Genomic DNA, 26,186 nt, shown 5'->3' on the forward strand with positions numbered 1-26,186 from the left:
TAACTTATTATTTTAATAAATAGATTAACTTTCTGTCTTCATATTATTGTCTCATAACACATTTCTGATAATAGAACAAAAATTATTTATTAAGTCAATATTCAAAAGGTTCTTGTTCTACCTGTGTGGAAGGCATGGAAAAGATTCCGTTAAGACACAAAGAAGTGTATATGCTATAAATAATATAGATACATATTTAAAAAAGTAGATAACATTTAAAAATTAAATAAATGTAACATAATTTAAATTCCAAAATTTGAGAACGTTTAAAACTTTTCTTGTATAACAGTTGATAACAAAATTGAAATAAATTTAAAAGAGTTAAATATAAAGATCTCAATTCAGTCTTCTAAAAAATACAGAAAAAAATTTCATTAAAAATTTTTTATAGTTTATGTATAGGTACCTATATGCGAGTACATACTTCGAGCCAAATAAAAGCTTTTGAGCTTTAATTATTAAAAATATTTTTGTACCGTGTGTAAGGGATTTAAGAGACACTGTCTTACTTCTATTATATCTTTTTACAAAACACAAAACATCCGCATGGAATATTCATTGGAATATATTGTTATTAAATCGTTTGAATGTATGCTGATTCGCAGATATTAATTTCTCATTAATTATATTGAGAAAATTATTGTCCAATTTTTTTTACTCGCTCTACCTATCAACGAGAAGTAATACAGTTATTATCAAACATCCTATGATATGAATATCATAAATAATGTATAAATATTTAAAAAGATAAATACATTTTAATATAAAATAATTGTAATATAATTTTACTTTCAAAATTTTAAGAACGTGAAAACTCAAATTTGAATAACCATGTTCAGCATTCGTATTCTAACGAAAAACCCAAGGATATTATGTGACAAGGAAAAACGACGCGCGCGTGAGAGGGGAGAGAGTGAGAGTTCTTGCAAACCGACTAGTGTTATATCGACTAATGACATTCTGTATTTATTATGAAATCCATTCCCCACGACATTGTTAGTCTGTGGCGACCTACCGAAGAAGTAAGATCGCAACAATCAAGAGCATATATTACCAACGTTCATATTTCAATTTGCAATAATCACAATTATATAAATTATAGCCGAAAATTATTTCGTAACAGATCATTTTTAATCAGTAACCATATATTCACTATTTTGAGTGCTATACCTAGACTACAGACTGTGAGGAGTGTGCAGCATACTATCTGACAATGCTGTGAGATACGAAATTTAAGGTAAGTAAAATAACTGAGGGGAAAGAAACGAACTCTTTGAAATTCAACATTTTTGCAACAATGTGACAAACGCAACTGACACAATATAAAATATTACTAAAATTGAAAATGTCAAGTGTCATTTGAATATGTGTAAACAATATGTATATATGTTTCAATTCTTATTGTAAAACGATTTCTCATGTAATAATTCCAATGGTATCTGAGCGTGGCTAATTAATTGCTACTATAACCCTATTAGCCGAATTATTCATTTAATATAAATGTTCTGGCACAGATACTTGCAACAGAAATTGATTCAACATGAATCTGGCACTGACAAGTAGCAGCTTAATATTTATTACTGCAATAGCTATTGTTACCGGTGAAATGCTTAATAATTCCAATATTGCAAAACACTTCCGTCTACCGTCGAACGTTGTCCCGAAGCGCTATGACATACGGATAACTAAATTTATCGAACAATATGATTCTACAATGGCACAGCCGTCAAATGTAAAACAAGAATACGGCAATTTTCTTCTTTATGGAGAATCCAATATAACCATCGATATCGTGCAGTCTACCCAAAGTTTACAAGTGTACGCAATAAATATAAGTATAGGATATAATACGAAGGCAACGTTAATTAAAGACAATACAAATTATAAGAGTTATACATCAGATTATTCTATCGCTGAGAAAGACGTTATAAACATTTATTTCTCCGATGTATTACATCCCGGGCTATACATCCTAACATTGGAATTTGAACCTCAAAGTACGGATAATAACTGCACAGAAAACTTCTTTGGAACTTCTTACATAAACAAAGAAAAGAGTATAATGTAAGTAAATATCGATAATATACATATAATACATATAGCTAACATATGTATACATCCACTCAGCACTGTTCTTTAGCATCGACATTATATACTACTGAACTGTGCCATCCAAATTTAAACAGTGTACCAAAATGGTCCGCGTCACAGAAAAGGATAGAGCGTATGTGCGGCCCAATCTCTGACTCTTTTCAACCAATATTACAATGTTGGATGGAAAGAGATATAGATATCATTTTCACGTGGTATGCGCAGTCCAGTAGTATATGTCGATGACCGACCGTACATCAGTGAACAGCGCACCAGCTAGAACGAGCGCACACTCAGGCACGCGGCTAATTGACATACGCTCGGCTATAAAAGACAGTACTGGTTGGATTGACTTTACTCATTAATTACTATTTTACTAAGCATTATATAGAAAAAAATGGCTCAGCACTTTTCAACTCAATTTTTGATAAAGAATATTGCTGTGTAATTAGTGAGCACGAGAATTTGATATATATATATATATATCGGTGTAGATGTAGATTACGCTGGGTCGATCTCATGTAATGGCGGTCGAAGAAGCAATATTATGTATCTTCAAAGAGTATGACTAATTCCGGAGTCATCATGACGGTAGAAAAAAAAAAACAGAAAAACATACCTTATAGATGCAAAACTGTATCCTGAAAATAAATGAGAGCAGATCCCATCAATCTGTTAACGCCTTTAACGTTCTCAATAGAGATATCTTGCACACACACACGGCGATCGTTGTAAGCGGCATGTCCATACCATTTAATCTTTTGCCTGATGAACCTGAATAAAAAAGCAACTCGTAAAGAAAACCGAAGAAGATCGAGACTCGCGCGATCGTACCTCATGAGAACTTCGCGTGTATTTCACTCGACCTCTCGATATATGTCTCGAATTCTCAACTCTCTCAGTATTTTTAAACAATTTTATACTTATCTAATACTTACTACTTGTAGCACATAGAGTTTTATATTGCGGTTGCAGAGATTGAAATAAAAATATTTTTGAGGCCGTCATCAGCAATTAATTTTTTTATAATAATTTATATTATATTATATAAATTTATATTATATATCATATTATAATGTAAATATTTATGAAGATAAATATCTCATGATTTCTATTATAGTTATACATGGTACAAATCATTGATGGGGTTCTTCAACATGTGGGATACGAAGAAAATCCTGATGATGACGATATCACAAAAATGCTAAGGTTAGATGCCACGAAATGGGCATGCAGGGCATGTACCGTCGGTCACGCGGAATGCAAGAGAAGGGCCGCCGTTAAATTAAGCGAACATTTCGCGGATCCTGATACTCACAAGTAACTCGTTTTATGATCATGATTATCTCATAATTTATATTTGTGCGTGTGTGTTGCGTATGCGCGCGCACGTATATGCATATGGATGTAATCGATTCCTTTTAATTCTTCGAGTCGTCGAAATCAGACAGTCTCTTTATTGTTTTTTCTCAATTTTTATTCTTGTTTTAATACATAGAATAAATACGCGAAACAAGTAAAAATATAAGTATATAATAACAAGAGACGTTATCGATGGATTCATCTTTCATTTATTTATTCATTCACTGTGTTCACACGTAGTCTTATGGTCACGTGGCAAATATAGAGTGACAGAACAGCGCGCGACAGACACTTAATTTTGCAAAATAAGATTTATCTAACAGAACGGAAAAAAATACGAAACTTGATAAAATAAACCGTCGGCTATGCGTATGAAGTGCATGTACCTCTTTTCCATAGACACATATGTATTTTAGAGTTCCACAATGGTGGCATGATTGGACGTACTGCTTTGGTTTGGCGGTAGCTAATAAGACTACTTGGGATAAAATGATGGAACTATATCAGCGAACATCTGATAAGAAACTTTGGAAAACATTGAATTGTGCTGAAAATCCTGATATCATTATCAACTATTTGAATATTACAGCATCGAATAATACATTTCAATTTAATTCTTGAAAACCATGCACGCAACGATTTGGTCCTTGACTACATATTAGCAAATTTTAATAAAATAAAACCCAGGTAATACATATCTCTTTACAAATATATATTCTATTCTTTTTAAATAAATTTATCTTATGCATTAATTATACAAATATATTATTTTGTTCTTACAGATTATTTGCTCCAACACAAACGATATTTAATATATTTCAGAATGTTTATTCTAACGAACAATTGTCCAAGGTAGATTTTATGATTCATACTTATATTTTTTTATTGATAATTTTTTAACTGTAGCGCGCTTAAAATCAAACGTTCGTCGTGTTTGGAATTATAGATTAATGCAACTTTACATAATTAAATTAATATTTATAATTTATTTTGTTCATATTTTTGGGTTATATATTTGTATCTTATAAAACTGTGTTTAAAATTGAGTAATACTAGCGCGTGGTTTAAAACTAAATTTTTATAATATGGTAATTAATTCTAAGAATATTACTGTGTTGTGAATTGATAATTGAGTACTGAATATTAATATACATGTACATATATGTATGTGTGTATGCCTTCTTTAGTTAATAATAGATTTTCGTGGATGTTAATGTATATATTTTCTGCACAAACAGAAGACAATTTTATATATATACTTCCACAGTTAACCCTCGATTAGCACACATGTGCTAATTCGCACCACTTTTTTTTGTTCAGCACTTTATATATTTCAATTTTTCATATAAAAATAATTTTTTTTTCCTAAAATAAAGTGCACTACTCGATTGCCAGGGAAATTTTACATACATTTTTATTAAAAATGACTGAGATACGATAGTTAAAAGTTGTCAAAATCTCAAATCGCACTAGTGTGGCATTTGAGGTAGCCCAACCGAGGTGTGCTAATTGAGGGTTAAGGGATTAAATGTATTTATATGCATATCATGCACTGTTAGTGTTATGTCAAATCAAAAATTATATTTTATAAGATCGTTGTATAAGAACAAATTACTACTTATTATTGATAAACATCTTCAACTAACCTGTTTCAGGTGAACACATTTGCGAGAAATTATTTCCATCGAGATCCAGACGCTTCGGCACAAATTACATATCTGATAGAAAAACGTAGAAATATACTTAAAGCGTCCGTAGATATTTTTACAAAGCGATTTGGAAAAAGTTAAACTTTAATAAATCAATTACAAAAATATTAGATTATGATGAAGAAGACGTCAATATTGGGTTGATCAATCAAGACGTAACAATCAAGATCGATCAAGACTTATCTGCATAATTTTTTGAACAATACTATTTTTAAAGTAATTTATTGTAATTTACGTTATATTATTGTTATACTGTTATAATATGACATGTTACTGTTCTGTAATTAAAAAATAATTTATAAAGTATTAGACTTGATGCTGTTTGATATCCTTCGTAAAATATCTTTCATAAACGCATTTTAGTTTTATTACATTTGATATAGAGCTCATGCGGATGAATTTTTTAAATTGAATTTATAATACCTTGTAGACATTATGTAATAGTATTATTTGCTAATAATGTACTTAAATATTAATTATAATTATAATTATAATCGTGTTGCTAAACTTTGAATAAAAGACATGAAATAATAACGTCGTATTGTACTAAAAACTTTATTTAAACATCAGTATTTATTACTGTATAGAATAAAAATTTCTGTTCATTCTTCAAAGTTTAATATTATTTACAACCCCCATTCTCATTATTTTATTTATTGCATATATTTTCATAGCTGTGTGTGTGTGTGTGTGTGTGCATACAAATAAATTTATACTACATATTAATGATAAACATCCTTAACATTCTAACCTGTTTCAGGTGAAAAGATTCGCAAAAACTTATTTTCATCATAATCCAAACTCTTCGGCAAACATTGTAAATATGATAGAAAAGCGTAAAAATAATCTTAAAGAGTCCGTAGATATTTTTACAAAGCGATTTGGAAAAAATCAAACTTAAGTGACCAACTGATATGATCAGTAAAAAATATCAAAGGTGATGCAAGACATACAATTACCTACATAATTTTTCTAACAGTATCATTTTTATTTGTTACTACCTTTTTGTAAATAATTTTTTGGTAATTTTTAATTATTTCTAATACTTTTAATTTTTTATATCTAATATTTAGTATTTTATTTTTTAATAGTCTGGAAGCTATCGATAAAATCATCTATGAAATTTTACTGTTTTATAACAAATAATTTATATATAGTATTAGATTTGATGTTGTTTGATATTTTTCGTAAAATATCTTTTATAAACGCACTAACATTGATTTATTACTCAGCATAGGAGATTATGCGAATGAATAGTTTCAACTGAATATATAATATTTTGTAGATATTATGTGATAGTATCATTTTCTAATAGCGCTACTTACATATATGTTAATAATAATTATATAGTACAATTATAATATATACCTTAGACTAAATTCGATTTCTCTTATTAGTTTTGTGTGAATTTCTGACATTAAATGGCTACAAGTTATACAATATAAATATATTTTTTTCAAAAAATGTACTATAACTGTAATAATTATAAGCTTAATTCTCAATAAAATTTTCCTTTCCAATCGTTTATAACTCAGGGACTCTGTGCGCGTTTCGATGTTTATTATCGAAAACAAAACATTTTTATTTCAAAATTTGATAAGAGACATCTTCTATATCGACATGATCTTACAGCTAGTATTTAACGACAAATGTATTATACAAGTATTATCTAACTGATTCGAAGAAGCACATCAACTGACGAAAACGACTTTTTAAAATTAACATATAAACAAACACATATTATTTATTATCTATGATCTTCTTGTAGATATCTTTGACCACAAATATTAAAAAAAATGTGTAACGGTACGAGTCAAACAGTTGCGTGAGGCACTGTGTATTTACATGACATACCTATATGTATTTATCAAAACTTCGAAGATTGACATTGGGAGCAATCCAGCAAGCGACACAAGTGTTGTTTTGTTCGTTACTCATTGCAAAAAAGCAAAATAGGACGACGTTAGTGTCGACTTGTGTCGTTTGCTGGAAAGCTCTCATATTTTAGTCAGTATTCGGTGTTCTTTCGAGATGGTCGAACGGGTCGAACGGCATGCAGTTACGCTGAACTATCCTTCATATTAACGGTTTTCGTGGCGAGAGCGCATAATTAATTGCTGCAAAGAACTGTAGCTTAATCAGCGTACAAGTGTAATACACAAGGTAAGTCATTAAGAGCAATAATAATTATAATTAGTTATTATATTTCGTTGAAGAGATACAAAGAAATGTATAAAACGTAATTTAAATAATTTCGACAGACAAATACACGATGAAATTTATCTTTATTTCCTCAACATTATACTTATACTCATAGATTGCAGTAAATTTTCATTTTAAATAAAGTATTTTTTTAATCAGTCAACATATTTGTTTTTATCGTTCTGCATAATGAAAACTGGAAAGCGAAAAATTTAATATAAATTTTGAAACGATCTTGATACACATAACGTTCCGAACGTAGAAAAAATGTTAAACAAAAGACAAAATTATTATTGTTATTAACAAATAAATAGAATTAACGGTCATGCGATAAAAAATGTTAATTACTTTCGTTCTTTGAAATAATTCAAATTCTACATATTATAACAATATTTACGTTTTTTACTTCCAATGAAATATTCTATATAGCCAAATCAAAAATATACACACGTCGCGTTAGATGCGTAAATTCCTTCTCAAAAACTGAATAAAATAATTTTCTCTTAATTCTAAGAAAATATAAGAATAACAGAATAAATTTATTGCGAGTACACATCAAGATATACATCCAATATTCTATTAAAAAATATTCATAATTTTCCGTGAAGTAGGTCGTACATGTAATCGCCTTGATAAAAGTTGGAATTGTGTTTTTCTTTTTATTTTCTTCTGTTTCTTTGATTTTTATATAAAAATTAATATTAAATTTCAATAACTTGTACCGCATTGTATTATTATTTGTTTTCTTTTTAACGAAAAGTTACAGAAACCTAAGACGAGTATAGACATGAAATTCCCAAAATTGTTATTACATATCGGTTTAATATTGGCCACAGTCACAGACTTTTCTATCGCCGATGATCCAGAACATTTGCATCGTTTACCCACCAATTCATTTCCATTTGATTATAACATTAGTCTGATTATTCCGGATCTCGAAAAAAGCAATACTTTTCACGGTGAAACCAGAGTCACTCTCACGATTGTTCGCAAATCGTTTACCATAAGCTTACACTCGCAAGGATTAGAAATAGATGAAACGGCGACAACATTGATGAACGACACAATCTATCTACCATATAAACCGTGGAAACATGCTTATGACTATAAAACGAATATATTATCGCTACATTTCGAAAAGCAATTGTATCCTGGTTCCCGATACACCCTGAACATGAAGTTTGCTGGTGAATTCTCTCAGAAGGATTTTGGCAGTGGTGGTTTTATGAAAATTCCGTACACAGACGAGGCAGGAAAAAAAAAATATTACAGGACGTAAGCGCAAATATTAAAAATATTAAAAATATATACTTTGTAACGCGTACATACGTAAATACTATTGTTGTTACCTTATTTATTTGTTACTTTTACTTATTACCTTTTTTTATTTACTATACTTTCATCGTTCTCGACTTACAACATATATAAACCACGGCGAAACACAGTTTAGAATGTGTATCCATTTTATTATTATAAAACCGTTTTCTAGTATGTAAGTATATTTACGATAAAGTATTTGCAAAAAGTGGATGTAATGTTTAAAAGAATATTTACTTTGGCTCAAAATGAAACGACAGCAGAGTACAATACTTCTGTTTCTACTCTCAACAAAATAATAATTACATACAATATAATAAACATATAATATATAAACAATAACTAGTGTTCCTTAACTTCTCGTGTCCTTCTCGCTATGAGTGGTAAGTTTGTACTATGAATGATATTTTTGTCCTTATTTATAAAATTGTTTAAAATCACAGGTTGGCCGCAACATACCTCCTGCCGAATAAAGCCAGACAAATATTTCCATGTTGGGACGAGCCAGCGAAAAGTGCTTACTTCATTATCTCCGTGATGCATCATCAGAAATACAATGTATTGTCAAATTGGCCGAGCCAAAAGGACCATTGGGAGGACTACGTAGCAAATGACATGAAATGGACACACTTTAACCGCACTTATCTAATGCCCACTTATCTTGTGGGAATTGTGATTATATCAAATTTTGTTCGCGTTACTAACAACCATTTCGTTAATGTGTGGTGCAGATCGTCTTTGACATCGCAAGCAAGATTCGTGCTAAGCATTGCCGAACGGTTCACGCCGCTCTTGGAGGAGTATATCGGTATAACCAAAGGGGTACCGAAAATAGATCACGTCATGGTACCAAATTATCCCAACAGCTCCATGGGAGATTGGGGAATTATCATTTACCAGTAATATTCATAACTAAAGACATTTATTAATATGTACATGAATAAAAAAAATTAATATGAAGCTATTAGAACTGACGAATAACTTCTAGCATTCAAACTTTGATAATTAACAACGATAAAAAAAACACATGTGTATTTTACGGATATTTAAATTTCATTTACATATATACATTCTTAGGCTGTTTTAAAACAAATTGACGTGTTTAATTGATGTGAATGTCACCCTTTCTTTCAATGATATATATATATATATAAACACATTAGACTGCATGCTAACGATGAAAAAAAAAACTGAGCATTTTGAATATTATGTTATGTTATGTGTTATGTCTTTTAGAGAATCGAAAGTTGTCTACGATGATAGCAAGAATCCTACATTTCAGAAAAGGAATGTAGCTTCTTTTGTAGCGAATGGAATCGCACATCAGTGGTTCAACACTTTCATCACCCCATCTTGGTGGACTGACATATGGTTAAATGAAGGATTTGCTGTGTATTTCCAGGCGTATTTCCTCGACAAGGTTGTTTAATATTACTAATGCAATGAATTGCTCGTTAAATAGAAAAGTTGGAAATGCACTTCATTCTCTAAGATCAAAATAACATCCATTAAATATTTCTATATTCTTATAAAATGTATCAGGACAAAGCTAAATAACTAATGGCAATTCTTTAATTTAGAATTATAAAAAAGATTGTAACACTGTTCTCTCCGCGAATAACTAGAACGAAACATTTAATACCAATTTCTATTAAAATTCGAGAATATTATGTTCTCAGCACTTATCTTTTCCCAAGCTCATATTAAAAGATTTACTATTTTTAATCTCTTATGTTTCAACATTATTTTCATATTTGACGATACAATGATTATTATTGTAATAGTTTTATTAGAATTTCAACGTATTTTATTTTTTGCATCTATATAACAATAAATAATTAACAAAAAGAATTTAACTTCTAGAATTTTTATATCTTGATTTTATCTTTGTATATTCAGTAATGTACATTATCTTAAAAAATAATTGAAGTATGATCTTCTCAAAAGAATTTATATACGTGAAACGCGCGGTTAACATTTAACATAAATAAATTATAATAAAAATTAAAATAGCGAAGTTATTAAAAGTGGCGCACAGGTAGGTTTGTATCCCTATATATATATATATGTATATACATATATATATGTATATATATGTAGGTCCAGAGGTATGTTCCGGGACTGTTTACGTTTTTTGAAATGTACAGTCCTGGAATATAACGCATATATGTAATCAGTTTCAAAAAACTGTCCCGAAAAGAGCTGTAGGACTTCAATTTTTTCCAGGACAGTCCTGGAAACTGCCAAATGACCCTGCATATACCGATACCAAAAATAAAAGTCCCGGAACATACTTCCAGACCTACATATATATATATATATATATATATATAAATGCGAATTTATCTTTGAATTTTTATATTTAGTCATATAAAAAAATTGTTTTCTTGTGATGTTATAGACATTTAAAGGCTGGCGGACAATGCACTTATTCGTTACTGGAGCCATGCATCTTGCTCTCCAACTAGATGATGGCTCATCGGGTTCTGTTACATTGAACTTCGGCGATCACTTGAATAACCAACTCTTTGTTGATCAAGTTCGTAAAAAAGGTAAAATTATGTAAATAAAATGAAACATCGTCCATGATTAGCTTAATGTAGAATAGCACGAAGGACAGAGGCGGAACAAAAAGTGACTAGACAACAAATTCTCGTTTTGCGCAATACGTTCACATATGTCTTAATTTTATGTATACAAGTATATAAAATATACTTTATATGTATTATTAATCAGTATTTTATGCTGTGTATCGTAGCTCCAGCTATATTGCGCATGTTACATCATGCAGTGGGCGACCAGGTATTTCAAAAGGGTATCACCAAGTATTTCGCTACACTGTAAGTATGTAGTCTATATATAGTTATCACATATAGCAACATTAAATATCATAAGTATAATGTTTCTTGCATTTACGTTGGAAAATATAGTACGCCATATCAGAAATATAAACTTGTGCGTTCAATACCCAATGCTATTCGATTAGAAGAGATCATACTTTGTTCCTTAATTATAATTTGACTAAACTAGTTTTAAGTTATATTTTTAGTTTCCACATGTGTATTAATTAAATTGTACATTAATACTCACGTTTGATTATGTAATAGTAAATAAATACCTACGACGTATGTGTTATAAGCTATAATGACAATGTCATATTTCAAATTCAGGCAATATAGGGTGGTCGTTCCCGATGATCTCTGGAGCGCCATACAAAGTGCTAAAGACGAAGCTTCTTACGACCCTTATATGCGAGATCAAAAATTTGGAATAAAAGAAGTAATGGATACATGGATAGTCCAAAATCGTTATCCTGTGCTGCATGTAACGATGAATTACAAAACTGGTGACTTAGCAATAACGCATCAAAAAAATTTCCACGCAACTGAAGATATCAATAATAAATGGTGGATACCCATATCCTACGCTTATGAGGGCTCTCCGTATTTTTCCAATACTATGCCCCATGGTTGGTTAAAACCAAATGAAACTTTTAGAGTGCAAATTATTACGAAAGGTTGGATTATCGTCAATCTACAACAAACTGGTATAAATCAATAAATTTTTCGCTCTTTTGTATCTATCTTATTTGCTTTATCAACACAAAAGTTTAAGTTCTTAGTATATTTTTTTATTAAAAAGAAGCTTCAAAATTTTTATAATTATAATATTCTTTGATACATTGGTGAATTACATTGATAAATTCATTGGTGAAGTACATTGGTAATGTACATTTTTTTGTAACAATTGTAAAGTGCAAACATGAAATTTGTTTATTACATAATCAAAATGTCAGTATTTGAAAATATACCTTGATAATTTCAAACAAGAAGATCTATAATAATAAATTTAATGGATAATTCGACAGCATACTGTCGTGTCTATTACGATATCCTAATTTACGAAAGAATCATACCTTACTTGGCCTCTCAACAACACACGAAAATACACGTTCTCAATCGTGCTCAAATTATCGATGATGCATATGCCTTTTTGCTAAAAAATCAACTAGATAGCTATATATTCATAGATCTTATAACTTACTACGAACTAGAGAGAGATTATGTGGCATGGCGTCCAATGTTCCGAATATTAAAATGGAATCAGAAGTACTTTTCACTGCCAGAGAGTAAAGGTTTCAAGGTATGTAATAACAGATTTTATAAAAATGAAAAAAATATTTGGCTCTTTAATTTGGCCAGTTCTGCATTTACACATTCACCGCTTTGTCATAAAGTCTGTGGCGGTCAGTTTTATAATCGTACAATCGTAGGAAACGTTTTAATTAACATTAATACGAATGGACATTAGGGAAACTTAGGCGCAAACTCACCAATAATTCTTGTGAATTCTAGTGAATGTTTTAACAATTAAGGCACTAACGAAATATATATATATATGATTCACGTCATTTCGCATGTAGCAACAAACCAATATAAAATTCAATATTATCTCATGATTTCTAGTTATACATGGTACAAACCTTTGATAGCGGGGTTCTTCGAAATGTGGGATACGAAGAAAATCCTGATGATGACGATCTCACTAAGTTACTAAGGCTAAATGTCCTGAAATGGGCATGTACCGTCGGTCACGCGGAATGCAAGAGAAAGGCCGCCGTTAAATTAAGCGAACATTTCGCGGATCCTGATACTCACAAGTAACTCTTTTTATGATCATGATTATCTCATAATTTATATTTGTGCGTGTGTGTTGCGTATGCGCGCGCACGTATGCATATGGATGTAATCGATTCTTTTTATTTCTTCGAGTCATCGAAATCAGACAGTCTCTTTATTGTTTCTTCTTAATTTCCATTCTTGTTTTAATACATAGATAGAATAAATATGCGAAACAAGTAAAAATATAAGTATATAATAACAAGATTTATCTTTCATTTATTTATTCATTCACTGTGTTCACACGTAGTCTTATGGTCACGTGGCAAATATAGAGTGACAGAACAGCGCGCGACAGACACTTAATTTTGCAAAATAAGATTTACTTAACAGAACGGAAAAAAATACAAAACTTGATAAAATAAAACGTCGGCTATGCGTATGAAGTGCATGTACCTGCTCTTTTCCATATAGACACGTATGTATTTTAGGGTTCCACAATGGTGGCAAGATTGGACGTACTGCTTTGGTTTAGCGGTAGCTAATAGAACTACTTGGGATAAAATGATGGCACTATATCAGCGAACATCTGATAAGAAACTTTTGAAAATATTGACTTGTGCTGAAGATCCTGATATCATTATCAACTATTTGAATATTGCAGCATCCAACACTACATTATTTAAAGATGAGCATCATGCATATATCTTCAATTTAATTCTTCAAAACCATGCACGCAACGATTTGGTCCTTGACTACATATTAGCAAATTTGAATCATATAAAAAGGTAATATATTTCTCTTTACAAATATACATTCTATTTTTAAATAAATGTATCTTATACATAAATATGTTATTTTGTTCTTACAGATTACTAACTCCAAGTCTGACGATAAAAAATATCATTTCGAACGTTTTCTCTAACGAACAATTGTCCAAGGTAAGTTTTATGATTCTAGATTCATACTTATTGATTTTCTATTGATAATACTTTGGAATATATACGCTTCATACACATATGTGCTTCCGCAGTTAAGGGATTAAATATATTTGTATGCATACCATGTATTGTTATTATGTTAAACAAAAAAATATATTTCAAGAGATCGCTGCGTAAAAATAAATTACTACATATTAATGATAAAAATCCTTAACATCCTAATTTATTTCAGGTGAAAAGATTCGCAGAGACTCGTTTTCATCAAATCCCAAAATTTTTGTCAACCATTATAGATCTGATAGAACAGCGTAAAAGTGATGTTAAAGAGTTGTCAGATATTTTTGCAAAGCGATTTGGAAAAAGTCAAACTTTAATTGATCAATTACACAAATTTGATTATGATGAAGAAGACGTCAATAGAGGGTTGATCAATCAAGACGTTGCGTCTGCTACAATCACGATCAATCAAGACCTATCTGCATAATTTTTCAAACAATATTATTTTTATTTATTATTACTGTTTTGTAAATAATTTTTTAATCATTTTTAATTATTTCTAATATTTTTATAATACATAGTATTTTATTAATAGTCTGGAAGCTATTGATAAAATTAATTTTTTTGAATATAAAGTATCAAGTATGAATATTTTGTATCACTTTTATAGATCACCTATGTTACAATCGCAATATTGAAAGGCTTTATTTCCAACCTTTATACTAAAGAGTACAACTTGACAAGGTATATATTTTATAATCACAGATTTAATATTTATCGGATTTTTATTAAATTTATTTTTCTCTGTGTATGCTTTATATTTATGTACTATAGTTAGCTCAAACTACTTGTACCGTACGAATCTAAATTAATACATAATCTATTAGCGTTAAAATATCGAAATAATCTTAGGAATATGATTATAATGGTTTCATTAGAATCTGAAAACATTTTATTTCTTTTACAGCCGCTACACTCAACAATTAATAATATAATAATATTCGCCACACTCCGATCAGTAAGACCGCTCGACTTCATCAATTTGTCACATTGTCGTTTTCATTCTAATTAATATTTTTAAGCTTGTACTGTGTAACTTAGGATAAAATATCATAAGTATAATGTTTCTTGTATTTACGTTGGAAAATATAGTATGTAATCAGAAATATGAACCAATGCTACTGCGTTCAATATCCAATGTTACTCGTTAGAGGCTATATATTTTGTTCCTTAATTATAATTTGACTAAGCTATATAGTTTTAAGTTATTATTCTTATAGTTTCTAGTTATGTATTAATTAAATTGTACAATAATGCTTACGTTGATTCCATAATAGTAAATTATATTGTAAAGTAAATTGTAAGAGAAATAAAAGAAATGATGGAAATGTGAAAAAAACGTATTGTAAATAAAAGAGGACCGCCGATCGAAATTGGCGGGGGCGGTGGAGGGCCTCTATAAGTTGACCTGTTTCTAGCGGATGTTAGTTAAAATCTAAGATAAAAATAACTAATATTTAATTTATAACTAAGAAAATGCGAAGTCCAAAATGCATTTAATCGCAATGACATTATTCGGTACAAACAGAACGGGCCTTTAAAATATTGCTTATATACATATACCTTTTCCTTGATACTAGTACCAGATTAAATAAAATTAAATTGTACATTATCAGATGAAACCGCGCAATTTGCAGATGTAGCACCAAAATGATGTTTTATGTCGGCAGTGTCGGAAAATAAACGTGGCTACGTAGTCCTAATTTCGAAAATGGATATACTGTCGCTAATATATGTACAGGGGGTTTCGACGGTCCCATGAAAAAAATAAGACCTGGGGCTCGATTCTTGAATTCATTCGCGAGAGAAACGTATGCACGAATGTTGTTCTTACAAAAAAGTTGCAAGTCGATTGGCCATTGCATATAGCTTTTAGCCAATCAACTTGCAACGTTTAATTCCTGTAAGAGCAGAATTTTCGCATACGTTTCTCTTGCGATTGAATTCAAGAATCGAGCCCCTGGGGATGGCCCCTCTCTCAGGCTTCTCTGACTTTACTCAGCACTCCACTCTAAATACTAATTAAATAGTCTAAATTCTAAATGTGCAGAAAGTGGCGGGAATGTGCAACAAATAGTGCAATGTATTCCTGAAGCGACGTCAACGGCATCTGCGGCACAATCTCCGAATCTCGTTATCGACCGCTTCGTTACTTACGCGCGGTCGATCCCAGATTCCAGACCAGATCCCATCCCAGTTGATTCGAGTCGCGGACGCGAGTCGCGAGAATCACCTGCGCTCCTGCAACACATTTTATGATACTCGCAGGATTTTAAACACAGGATACAGACAAAATCGCACACGGTGAGCACAATAATCTTATTGCGAACGAGAAACGTGAGACCTCGTGCGAAAATTCGAGGCCGCTCGCACCCCGTCGTACAGCAGCGAGAGCTAGAAAAATGAGGTTATACTAGGTTATCCGGGTATCCCGTAGTGTCCCGTACTTGTGATGTAACAGCCTCGCCGTAGTCACTAATGTAAAGGGCGACGTATTTCTGTCTGTGAAAAAAAGATCGATCGTTTTCAGTGTGCCGAAATGTCCAACCTCGCTCGCACTTTACGCCCTTTCCTGAGATGCGTCCGCAGCCAGAGGAGAACCTACGCAGACGCGGCCGGTGATCAAATGAAGTTTACGTTCGCGGGTGCTAATCAGGTATGATTGAATGAAAATTGCAGGGAGTGATAAAAGTATCGTGATTGTGCAATGTTTAAATATCCTCTTTCTTGGACACCAGGTGTTCTACGATCAGGCTGCAATCCGTCAAGTCGATGTACCTTCCTTCTCGGGTTCCTTTGGCATTCTACCAAAGCACGTGCCTACACTGGCGGTCTTGAAGCCTGGTGTAGTTACAATCTACGAAGAGGATGGTTCGACCAAGAAAGTTTTCGTCTCCTCTGGTACCGTTACCATTAATGAGGATAGCAGTGTACAGGTATATATCGAAAGTTTCAGTAAGCTCAGTATATTAAGTTTTTTCATCCGATTCTAAAACAGCTTGTTATTCTGTAGATTCTAGCAGAAGAAGCCCATCCAGTAGAAAACCTTGACAACTCGGCAGCAAGAGATATTCTTAACAAAGCTCAACAACAGCTTTCCTCGGCATCGTCGGACGTAGATAAGGCTGAAGCAAGTATTGCTGTTGAAGTTGCAGAAGCTCTCGTGCAAGCTACACAATAAGTGTTATATATAAATAATATGGAATTACATATATATACACATATATACCTCGACACGCTATCAGTTAGAAAGAGGCATGTGTTCGACACATTCTTGTCATAATATATTGTTGTATGACAGTATAACAACAATAAAAATGTGTTAAATCACGTATATTTATTTAATTAAAAACAGTGTGCTAAATTTTATTTTTACATTAAAATTAATATAGATGTAAAAAGAAGGAAGTATAGAGGATGGTTGTTATAGATTCTTTATTGAGTTAGCTTTTATATTTGTTCATTAACAACATAATAAATATGCTGCTATTTACAAGCTATTTTAGGTACATTGATTTTATTGCAAGTACTTGTAACAGCCATAAAAATTTCCACGCTAAAATTGTTAAAAATTAACATTTCTCCAATCTATTCGTTACAATAATGCAACATAAAATACTAAATTCTAGTTAAAACCTAAAACTTAGTAACGTTATAGCAGTAACATTATAAATACTTTAGATGTTTATAAGTATTTGGCACTTCCTGATTAACTGAGGAAATATCAAGTTCTCCTTTACTAACGTGCACTAGCAAAAGCTTTTTCTCGGAGATATCGCGAATATTAACACTAAAGTAAAATAATATTCCTAGGGTTAACGCTATACGATCTGGAAACAAACATTCACGAGTTAAATAAATAAAATTCTTAAACATACAACTATTACATTATTCTTGTATTTATATAAATAAAAATTAAAAAAGAAGATATCATTAATATGCTGTACATATTTTAACACTCTTAAATTTGTGACAAGTTTCTCAGCAATATTATAACATGTTGACTTATAGATCAAAACTATATAAGAAACAGCATACTTGTGTGATTTAGATATCAAAAAATTATACTATCTATTCATTTTTGCGTTGCACAAAAAATTATGAAACCGGATATATTTATAAAACATCATTTGTTCGTGTCAAAATAACCTATTTTTATAAAAATAATTGTATCGCACGCATTTTTCCTAGCATTCCTTGCATATGTATGTTGTCAATTGTCAATTTTCTTTTTAAATTACGTTTGTGAACGATTATTTTGAAATTGCGGACATTTTGTTTATTATTATAAATTATGCAACGGTAATTTTATACGTATAAACACTTTTGTAAAAAATCTACAAATATTTGGCACAAAATATATATATAATGCATAGAATACATTATATATAGAATATGCAGAATCCCTTTAACAGACTCTCAGATATAGCATGTATATGTATGTACAGTCGCATATTCTCAATTCGTCCTAGATAAAATATTCGAAAGGCAAAAGTTGCCTAATATTTAAAGCTATCGGGTGTAAAATCACAAATCTTTTTTGGGGATTAGCATAGAGATACAGCATTATTTTTTGCGTGACTAGTTAAAATTAGTAAAGAATATTTATGAATCACTGATTCTTGGCTAGTTGACATTTCATCAAAGATGGTAACAACTTTTCCCTACAGCATGCATTTGTAGCAGCATTGCTAGTATTCTTACAACAGTTGCTAAATATTTTCTGTAGCTGCTGCAATGTCTTTAGACAGATTACAACACAGCAAGAATCACAACCACCGGACTCGGCGTTGCAGGAACATTTATTTTGCAAAGATGACACAAAGTCGTTTACGATTTGTGCCGTGTCTTTTTTCGTTACTTCCGCCGGGTTATTTGTGCGGTTTTGACAATTTTGTAAGTTGTCACATTTACAATCAATACATTTACATATATCAGCATCTGCCGTGATCTCCTGAAGAATATTTCTATCCTTGTTCTTTACATTACCTGTCTTATGTTCATATTCTGCAATTTTTTGGCTTTGTATATCGACGTTTGCCGAAGTGTGCTGCGTATTCATCGCGTCGACATTTTTCAAGTTTTCCGTAGGTAATTGAGTCTCCATCTCTAGCGGATAAGGCTCTGGACCTACTAAATCCACTAGAGAATGAACGGTGGGAAAGGCATTTAACTCTGACCAAGATTGTGCTCTCAATGCGGGTGCGGTTGCCAATGCCATCACATCTATCCAAGAAGAAGGTAATTCCTCTTCAGTCGCTATCGCAAGTTCAACGGCTTCGGACTGAGCGTTTGTAACAGCGTTCGCGTGCAAATCATGATTTGAAGCCGCAATAAGAGACTCATTTTGCAAATTTGTGTCATTTATGAACGAGAGAGAATCCATTCCGCTCTCGAAAAGGTGGGCTTCGTTCGAGGAACTTATAATATCAGTAATATGACTAGTAATGCAATTGGCATCGTATAACGCATTGCTGCTGTTATCAGATATATTTTCTGCATTTGACCGGTTTGTAAATACATCGTCAGAAGCAGTAATAGGTTTATTTTTAAACTGTTTCATATTATTCGTGAAACTTGTCCCCTCAGAAATATGTGCTATCGCATTTTGTAAACCATCTTGCATAATCTTCTGTCCTAAATTTATCGGGATAGATTGATCCTGTCTAGTTATACTGTCACTGTGCGCTTCTGGTAACGAAGCTGACTTGTGCGGATGATTCTGATGCCCGACTACATCCATTAAATTATCATGCTGCGCATTTGATTCAGTCATTTGATTAAATACTTTAAATTCGTCATAGTTCTCATTATTGTTAAAAACGTTGACTGCGTGTTCGTTGAAATTATCTAAAACGATATCCGGTGCAAGAAGCGCAACTCCCGTAGTTCCATTCGAGGCTTCTTCGTCTTTGGTAGAAATATATCCGAGCTTTGCATCCAACTTGCGATGGGTCATAATATCCATTACATTAGTGGAAGTTACTTGTTCTGCTAAATTTTTCGCAGGCACATATGGCATGTTTCCATCATTTTGCATAAGATCTGTGGATATTGGTATGACAGCGTACGATGGTATAGTGGTGTTGCTTGCGCTAACCTTTACAAGTTTCAATTCTAATTGAGTTAACTTCTTCTGCTTCTCAGCCACATCATTACTTCTGTTATTCTTATGTTTCTGTAAAATTAAAAAATTAAGATTTAACATGCTTAATGTGAGATACTCTATTGTTAATACCTCTATTATTAATACTTACCGTATCATTATTCACAGTTTTGTTATGTGTTTTTATGTGGCTCTTTAAGCTATGAGGAGTAGTAAAACGTCGTTTACAACTTTCAAAGGTACAAACGTACGGCCGTTCGCCTGTATGTGTCCTCTTGTGCGTTTTTAAATGGTGTGAAGCCGTAAAGGCCTTTCCGCAACCCTTTTCTCTGCATCTTAAAATAAACGAGAAATGATAATCTTAAATATTTGTAAAATATACAATGTGTAATAACTCTTTTAAATTAGCCGAGTTTTATGATTTGTTTTTCTGTCGATTTATTTAACGTGTTCGAAATAATGATTTTTTTGTAATGTCTTTTTTGTTTTTATAATCATAGGTAGTAATCGAAAAACATACTTGTACGGTCTTTCTTGAGTATGAGTACGTATATGTTTCTTGAGATCGCTTAGAGTAGTAAAGAATTTAACGCATCCAGTCTCTTCGCAGTTGAATGTGTTGCCACTATGAAGTCTTTGGTGAGCTCTCAGTCTGTAAAGGGTATTGAACGCTTTCTCGCAGCCTTTGTGATTGCATTCAAATGGTTTTACTTTTGTGTGTACCCTAATGTGGATCTTTAGACTGTAGGACGTGAGAAAGGCCTTGCCGCAACTCGGCTCTGCGCATTTAAATCGATACTCGCCTGAAAGTTTTGAGAATTCCCTCCGCATAAAAAGTTTGCAGGTCTATCTATCTCTTGCAGTATCTGAAAGCCATGCAGGTCAAAGCGTTCCCTTTATGCCACCATTGATGAATTAATAATATCAGTTGCAGCAGAAATATGTAAACATATTTTTATTGCTAGTGTCAACACGTGATAATGTAGCTTTTAAACTTACCTAGATACTTTCACCCATGGAATATGCAAAAACAAGAGCACATACAATTTGTTAGTATAGCGTATTGAACAAACTGCATATTGGACAAGCACAACGTGCAAAGCATGATGATTATAATCATATCAGGTCAGACATTTTATAAATGAGACAACATAAACAGGCCTGTTCTTGTTAACTGAACTTCTTGCACGGTTTATCTTTCCTCTTTTTCTTTTCACGTTGAACCGTGCAAGAAGTTCAGCTAAAAAAAAACAGGCCTAATGATATAATAAAACTTATTGCCGAGATGAATATTCTAAACAGGATGAAAAAAAAAAAAGACTTAAAAAATATTGAATATATAAACTGAAAAATATATAAAGAATAATTGTATATTTATAATTCGAAGTATAAGTTCCAATGGAAATCCGCACGAATATGGAAAACGGGCTAATCAAGAACCAGGCGCTGTAAATAATGCGCAAAAGTTTTATTTTTATTTCTATTTTACATATCTCAAGTGTTTGAAGTCTGACAAATTTAGTCGGCACGCAGTCAAGGTTGAAAGATATGTAAAATAGAAATAAAAATAAAACTTTCGCGCATTATTTACCGCGCTTGGTTCTTAATTAGCCCGTTTTCTATATTCGTGCGGATTATATATTCATGATCATTTTTATCAAGTTATATTTTTCAAAATAAATGATATGTTAGACATTTTGTCATGAAAGTTTTCTATTCTAATTTTATCACATCTATTATTGAAAATCCCATAAAGTATATATTGATTCTTCGTAAAAAGTTACTCTAGAAACTTACCTTTGTGTGTTTTCATGTGAGTACGCAAATTTCCAATGGTACTATATGTTCTGGTGCAGCCTTCGTATTGGCAATTGTAACGATTGATATGCTTTTGATTAATATCTGGTTCTATACTTTCAATCATGACAGTTTCGAAGGGATGTCCCAAGGTAGCACGATCCTCAAGTAACGCATCATCCTGACCTCGATGAATTCGCATATAAATTTCATCTGAACTGGCATGATGGATACGCCTGTAAATATAAATATGTACTTACTGATATATACACATATGTACATACGAGTACACATCCTTTTTACATTATATATATCCCCCAAATTATATCCTTTTCCGCTTTATACAATTCTGTACAATTCTATACCACTCTACATGACTCTATACAACTATATTATTTAAATAATATTTCTTGTTGAATATATATATATATATATATATATATATATATATAAAGATAGAACTGACAATAAATTACATTAGCGTTACTATTTCTGAGACTTAACAATTTTTAATAATAAACAAAATGATATGTGGGCACTTGTGCCAATTTTACTATTGGATTTTGCTAGCAGGTGGAGTATATATAGTAGGGTAGTATGAGTAATACATTTGGTATACATATAGACATCATCGAAACTAAATTTGTAACAAATATAGCATCTCGTGTTCAATAGGACGACAAGAGAATGCAAAAGTGTCAAATTGCCAATAACATCGTGATGCACGTACAAATAATGTTCTTACAATAAAATAGAAATAAAATATAATTATTAAGTAATATAAAAGAATAAAAAATCACACATATTTACAAACTTGCGGTTCTCATTGCCCGTTTCCATGAATATTAAATTGTCAACAAACAGAGCAAAACACAACGCGGTTCTATACTATTGTTATTAAATGCGTAACAATACATACGTGACATATGGCTTATTTTGAATTTGTTACAAAGTAACCAAAATTTAAAAGGTTCCCGGAAGCATAGACGATGAAATACATCGGCGATAATAACCGTCCCAAGATATATCCGCGCATTGTTCCAACGACGATTCTCCTCAAGCGCGATTTATGAATTAAAGTTGCCGTTTCAAAATTCATATAGCCTTATAAGGCAGGGACGAGAAATACCGACGAGGGTGTGCGAACGAAATATCGACGGGACGAGTAAACCGATTACAAGAGCGACTCGGCGACGTGGAGAACGTGCGCGCGATCGGGAAACAAGAACGCGTGAAAAAAAAAAAAAAGGTAAGAATCGTCAGATCACACACCCGGAAGATTATTTTTCGAAAAATTCGTCGGGACTCACTCGGCCGTGTTGTCATCGACAGGTAGCCCCTCGTTGATAGCAGCATCGTCGTCGGAGTACTTCCCGTAATCGAACACCGCGCTCTGCTCGTAGACCTTCTCGAAGCTGGACAGGTCCAGCGAGGTGTCGTCCAGGCAATCCTGCAGATCGTGCGTCACGAGGATATTGTCGAAATTGCCCCCGATACCGTCCGCATTCTCGTCCTCTTGGAACTTGTCGCTCTCCCACATCGCCATACTTTCTTCGGGGCCGGGGGCCGGGGGGCTGCGCGACAAACAAATCGCGCGACGAGCTTGCCGTCCGTGCTCTGACATAACCTATCAGCCTGCGATGCGATCGGCAAGACAGGCCGCTGCGCGCTGATGAAAACTCGTTATCTATATGCCATGCGGGAAAAGATGTAGCCCCGCGATAAGCAAAGGGAGAATATGCCATTCGTGTGAATTCCTGATTTCTTATTACATTTTTTCAGAAAATGTTGAGTAAATCTATATACATACTTATACATATATATTGTCCTCAAATACAACAAATACACTTATCAATAAATTATATAAAACGGTAAAAAATATATACTAAAAATTGTAGTTTTAAGTATCGAAAGAGCCTCATATATAAATAATCATTATGATTAGAAGAAGCAAAATTTTTTTGGATCAGATAATAACAGTAATTTTTATTAATCGAATTTTAAACTGCAGCTGTGTAAATATAGTCCATAATATACGGATATGCGATGGATCTGATTCGAAAGAAATCAACTTCGAGTGATACCTTCTGTATAATACATTATACAAGTCCGGCTCTTTGTAGCTGCACTCCGTTGCACTTTCCGCACTCGAAAATGAAACAATTCACACCTTCAGGCAGGAGAGGGAAAGAGAAAAAAAAAGCTGAAAAGTACGAGAAATTAGATGCAGCTTGAAAGGAACAGACCTTGCCCGTATCTTTTTTCCCTTTCTTGAGCGAAGATAAAGGGAACAACGCGAAAGAAGGGTACAGTGCCACTCAATCGGTACAAAACGATGGTCTCCCTTTTGACATTGCGACTTTCGCGTTTTATCATGCGTTCCGTGTGAGAAAGAAAGAGTACCTTCTTCTTCGTACACGTATTTTCTACAAATTTTACGGACGTCAACCTGCGTCAACCTCGTCTTGTTATTTTCTATTGCGTACTTTAACTTGAGAATGGAAGACGCAGAGTGTTTCTGACGAGTAAAGAGGATTCATCGGAAGACATCGAGAAATTTAATATACCCTTTGATAATAAGCATTTTACAAGATTTCTGTAACGCTCCAAATGGATGAGAAGCAGACAGAAAATCCGTAAGTTTGAGAGGGAGACTCCGCCTCGAAAATTTCGCAGGAGTAAATTTTTATGATTCTGTTTTCCTTTCATGATTCGTAATTCTTTTTACTTGATTATTGTAAAGATTATCACTCCGTTCCAATTTACCTTCAAATATTAAGATATAAGATTATTTTTTTTAAGTATGAGACCGTTCTATTTTTCAGAATCTCTATCGACCGTTTAGACAATACTAATGTACCTGTGATAACAGCTGACTTAGAGATGCTTACCATAGACACTAATCCTCCGCCTACAGAAACCAAGAGGGTTCTTAGGAAAAGGATGCCAAAGCCTGTTTCTACGGAAATCCTTAATCGAAGGTAACGAATATAATTTTATATCGGACTGTGGTAAGCTTTCACGTGTGTTTCTCATAATACCTCGTGTATCAATAAGGTGTATCCTCAGACCAAAAAAGAGGAGGATCTCTGAAGTGGAGGCACAGGAAGAGACCATCAAGGAGTATTATTTGGACAGAAACATAAGTAAGAAGTCAAATAATCTCGAAACGATATACGAAGAAAACGACACTGCAAGCGATGATACTGCGATACGTATGAGTGCAAAAAGATTTAAGAGAATGTTGATGTTCTCTCCAACAGCTTCCAAGCTGAAGAAGAGACGCGCGAAAATACAGAGAGTCTTCGGATCTAAGATCAGGTATACGAGACGTGGTTCGATGCAGGCTCTTGTAGATAAGTTAAATACTATCAGAGAGAGCTCACCAATGAAAATCGATAATGAACTCAAATGATACCAGATTCTTCTATGACACGTTTAAATGTCAACGCCATTTTTTCTAAGATCTCTGAAGATACATCTGCTTCAGGATTTCGTGAACAACCGTTTGCTTCTATATTTCTCGCACATGTAAGAATATAAAAAAAGATTGCGTTCGAAGCATTCAAAAGGAATCAAGAAATCGTTTTGTAATAATATTTAGATGGAGAAATCTGCATTTCCATCTATTATAATGTTATACCATATGGAATTCTACAGGCATTTTACTCGATTCTCGCAACATGTTCTGAAATACATCAACGCAAGCGTATAAGGACCATAAATGATGTGTGAACGTATTTCTATTTGAGCATGTTTGAGATTTATCTCGCTTATATTATTAAGAGCAATATACATGTCATATTATAAGGAGCAATAATGTATCTTTTAGTCCTTTAGAGCTCCTACTTCCTCACTGCAGCTGTAAACTTGAATTGTGCCATGAAAAAAGGAATAATTTAACACTCAAAAAAGAATTAGTATCTATTATTTTTTATTTATGTAATTCAACCTGGTAATGAGGAGATAGGAGCCTTCAATATGG

General features: G+C 32.5%; 4 protein-coding genes and 1 long non-coding RNA gene across 10 annotated transcripts; 4 read left to right on the forward strand and 1 right to left on the reverse strand.

Annotated features, from left to right (window-relative positions):
- The first annotated feature begins 911 nt into the window (after window positions 1-911).
- LOC143898400 (uncharacterized) lies at window positions 912-5,568 on the forward strand. 2 transcript variants are annotated; one of them, XR_013257190.1, is made up of 6 exons: window positions 912-1,237; window positions 1,515-2,064; window positions 3,212-3,411; window positions 3,870-4,140; window positions 4,236-4,305; window positions 5,109-5,568. It is a non-coding gene; the product is annotated as an uncharacterized LOC143898400 (long non-coding RNA). The 2 variants fall into 2 exon arrangements; XR_013257191.1 differs by lacking the exon at window positions 1,515-2,064 and having other exon boundaries at window positions 987-1,237; window positions 5,109-5,561.
- Window positions 5,569-7,100: 1,532 nt separating this feature from the next.
- Window positions 7,101-15,975, forward strand: LOC143898336 (aminopeptidase N-like). Of its 3 annotated transcripts, XM_077407729.1 has the most exons (14): window positions 7,102-7,325; window positions 8,125-8,639; window positions 9,125-9,580; window positions 9,918-10,101; window positions 11,083-11,233; window positions 11,440-11,521; window positions 11,852-12,228; window positions 12,550-12,824; window positions 13,148-13,341; window positions 13,792-14,088; window positions 14,172-14,241; window positions 14,474-14,765; window positions 14,909-14,982; window positions 15,206-15,974. In XM_077407729.1, the coding sequence occupies exons 2-12, from the start codon at window positions 8,152-8,154 to the stop codon at window positions 14,723-14,725; spliced, it is 2,826 nt and encodes a 941-aa protein (XP_077263855.1). In that variant the 5' UTR covers window positions 7,102-7,325; window positions 8,125-8,151; the 3' UTR covers window positions 14,726-14,765; window positions 14,909-14,982; window positions 15,206-15,974. The 3 variants fall into 3 exon arrangements, with proteins under 3 accessions (XP_077263856.1, XP_077263855.1, XP_077263854.1); XM_077407730.1 differs by having other exon boundaries at window positions 7,101-7,325; window positions 8,131-8,639; window positions 14,474-14,982; window positions 15,206-15,975; XM_077407728.1 differs by having other exon boundaries at window positions 14,474-14,982; window positions 15,206-15,975.
- Window positions 15,976-16,448: 473 nt separating this feature from the next.
- On the forward strand, window positions 16,449-17,628 carry Atpsyndelta (ATP synthase, delta subunit). The gene is made up of 4 exons (XM_077407736.1): window positions 16,449-16,602; window positions 16,829-16,954; window positions 17,037-17,234; window positions 17,312-17,628. Exons 2-4 carry the CDS (start codon window positions 16,838-16,840, stop codon window positions 17,477-17,479), a joined length of 483 nt encoding a protein of 160 aa, XP_077263862.1. The 5' UTR covers window positions 16,449-16,602; window positions 16,829-16,837; the 3' UTR covers window positions 17,480-17,628.
- A 90-nt stretch (window positions 17,629-17,718) lies between these two features.
- LOC143898337 (uncharacterized) lies at window positions 17,719-23,833 on the reverse strand. 2 transcript variants are annotated; one of them, XM_077407731.1, is made up of 5 exons: window positions 23,512-23,833; window positions 22,202-22,437; window positions 20,925-21,207; window positions 20,556-20,739; window positions 17,719-20,476 (listed from the first exon to the last, which is right to left on the reverse strand). In XM_077407731.1, the coding sequence occupies exons 1-5, from the start codon at window positions 23,823-23,825 to the stop codon at window positions 18,911-18,913; spliced, it is 2,583 nt and encodes an 860-aa protein (XP_077263857.1). In that variant the 5' UTR covers window positions 23,826-23,833; the 3' UTR covers window positions 17,719-18,910. The 2 variants fall into 2 exon arrangements, with proteins under 2 accessions (XP_077263857.1, XP_077263858.1); XM_077407732.1 differs by having other exon boundaries at window positions 23,474-23,615.
- Window positions 23,834-24,346: 513 nt separating this feature from the next.
- Window positions 24,347-26,118, forward strand: LOC143898340 (uncharacterized). 2 transcript variants are annotated; one of them, XM_077407735.1, is made up of 3 exons: window positions 24,347-24,837; window positions 25,027-25,182; window positions 25,271-26,118. In XM_077407735.1, the coding sequence occupies exons 1-3, from the start codon at window positions 24,812-24,814 to the stop codon at window positions 25,614-25,616; spliced, it is 528 nt and encodes a 175-aa protein (XP_077263861.1). In that variant the 5' UTR covers window positions 24,347-24,811; the 3' UTR covers window positions 25,617-26,118. The 2 variants fall into 2 exon arrangements, with proteins under 2 accessions (XP_077263861.1, XP_077263860.1); XM_077407734.1 differs by having other exon boundaries at window positions 24,357-24,837; window positions 25,259-26,118.
- The last annotated feature ends 68 nt before the right edge of the window (window positions 26,119-26,186 follow it).

The sequence above is a fragment of the Temnothorax americanus genome, unplaced genomic scaffold, assembly GCF_048541705.1.
Source record: "Temnothorax americanus isolate GAGA-0224 unplaced genomic scaffold, ASM4854170v1 Scaffold23, whole genome shotgun sequence".
In the NCBI taxonomy this organism is placed as follows: Eukaryota; Metazoa; Arthropoda; class Insecta; order Hymenoptera; family Formicidae; genus Temnothorax; species Temnothorax americanus.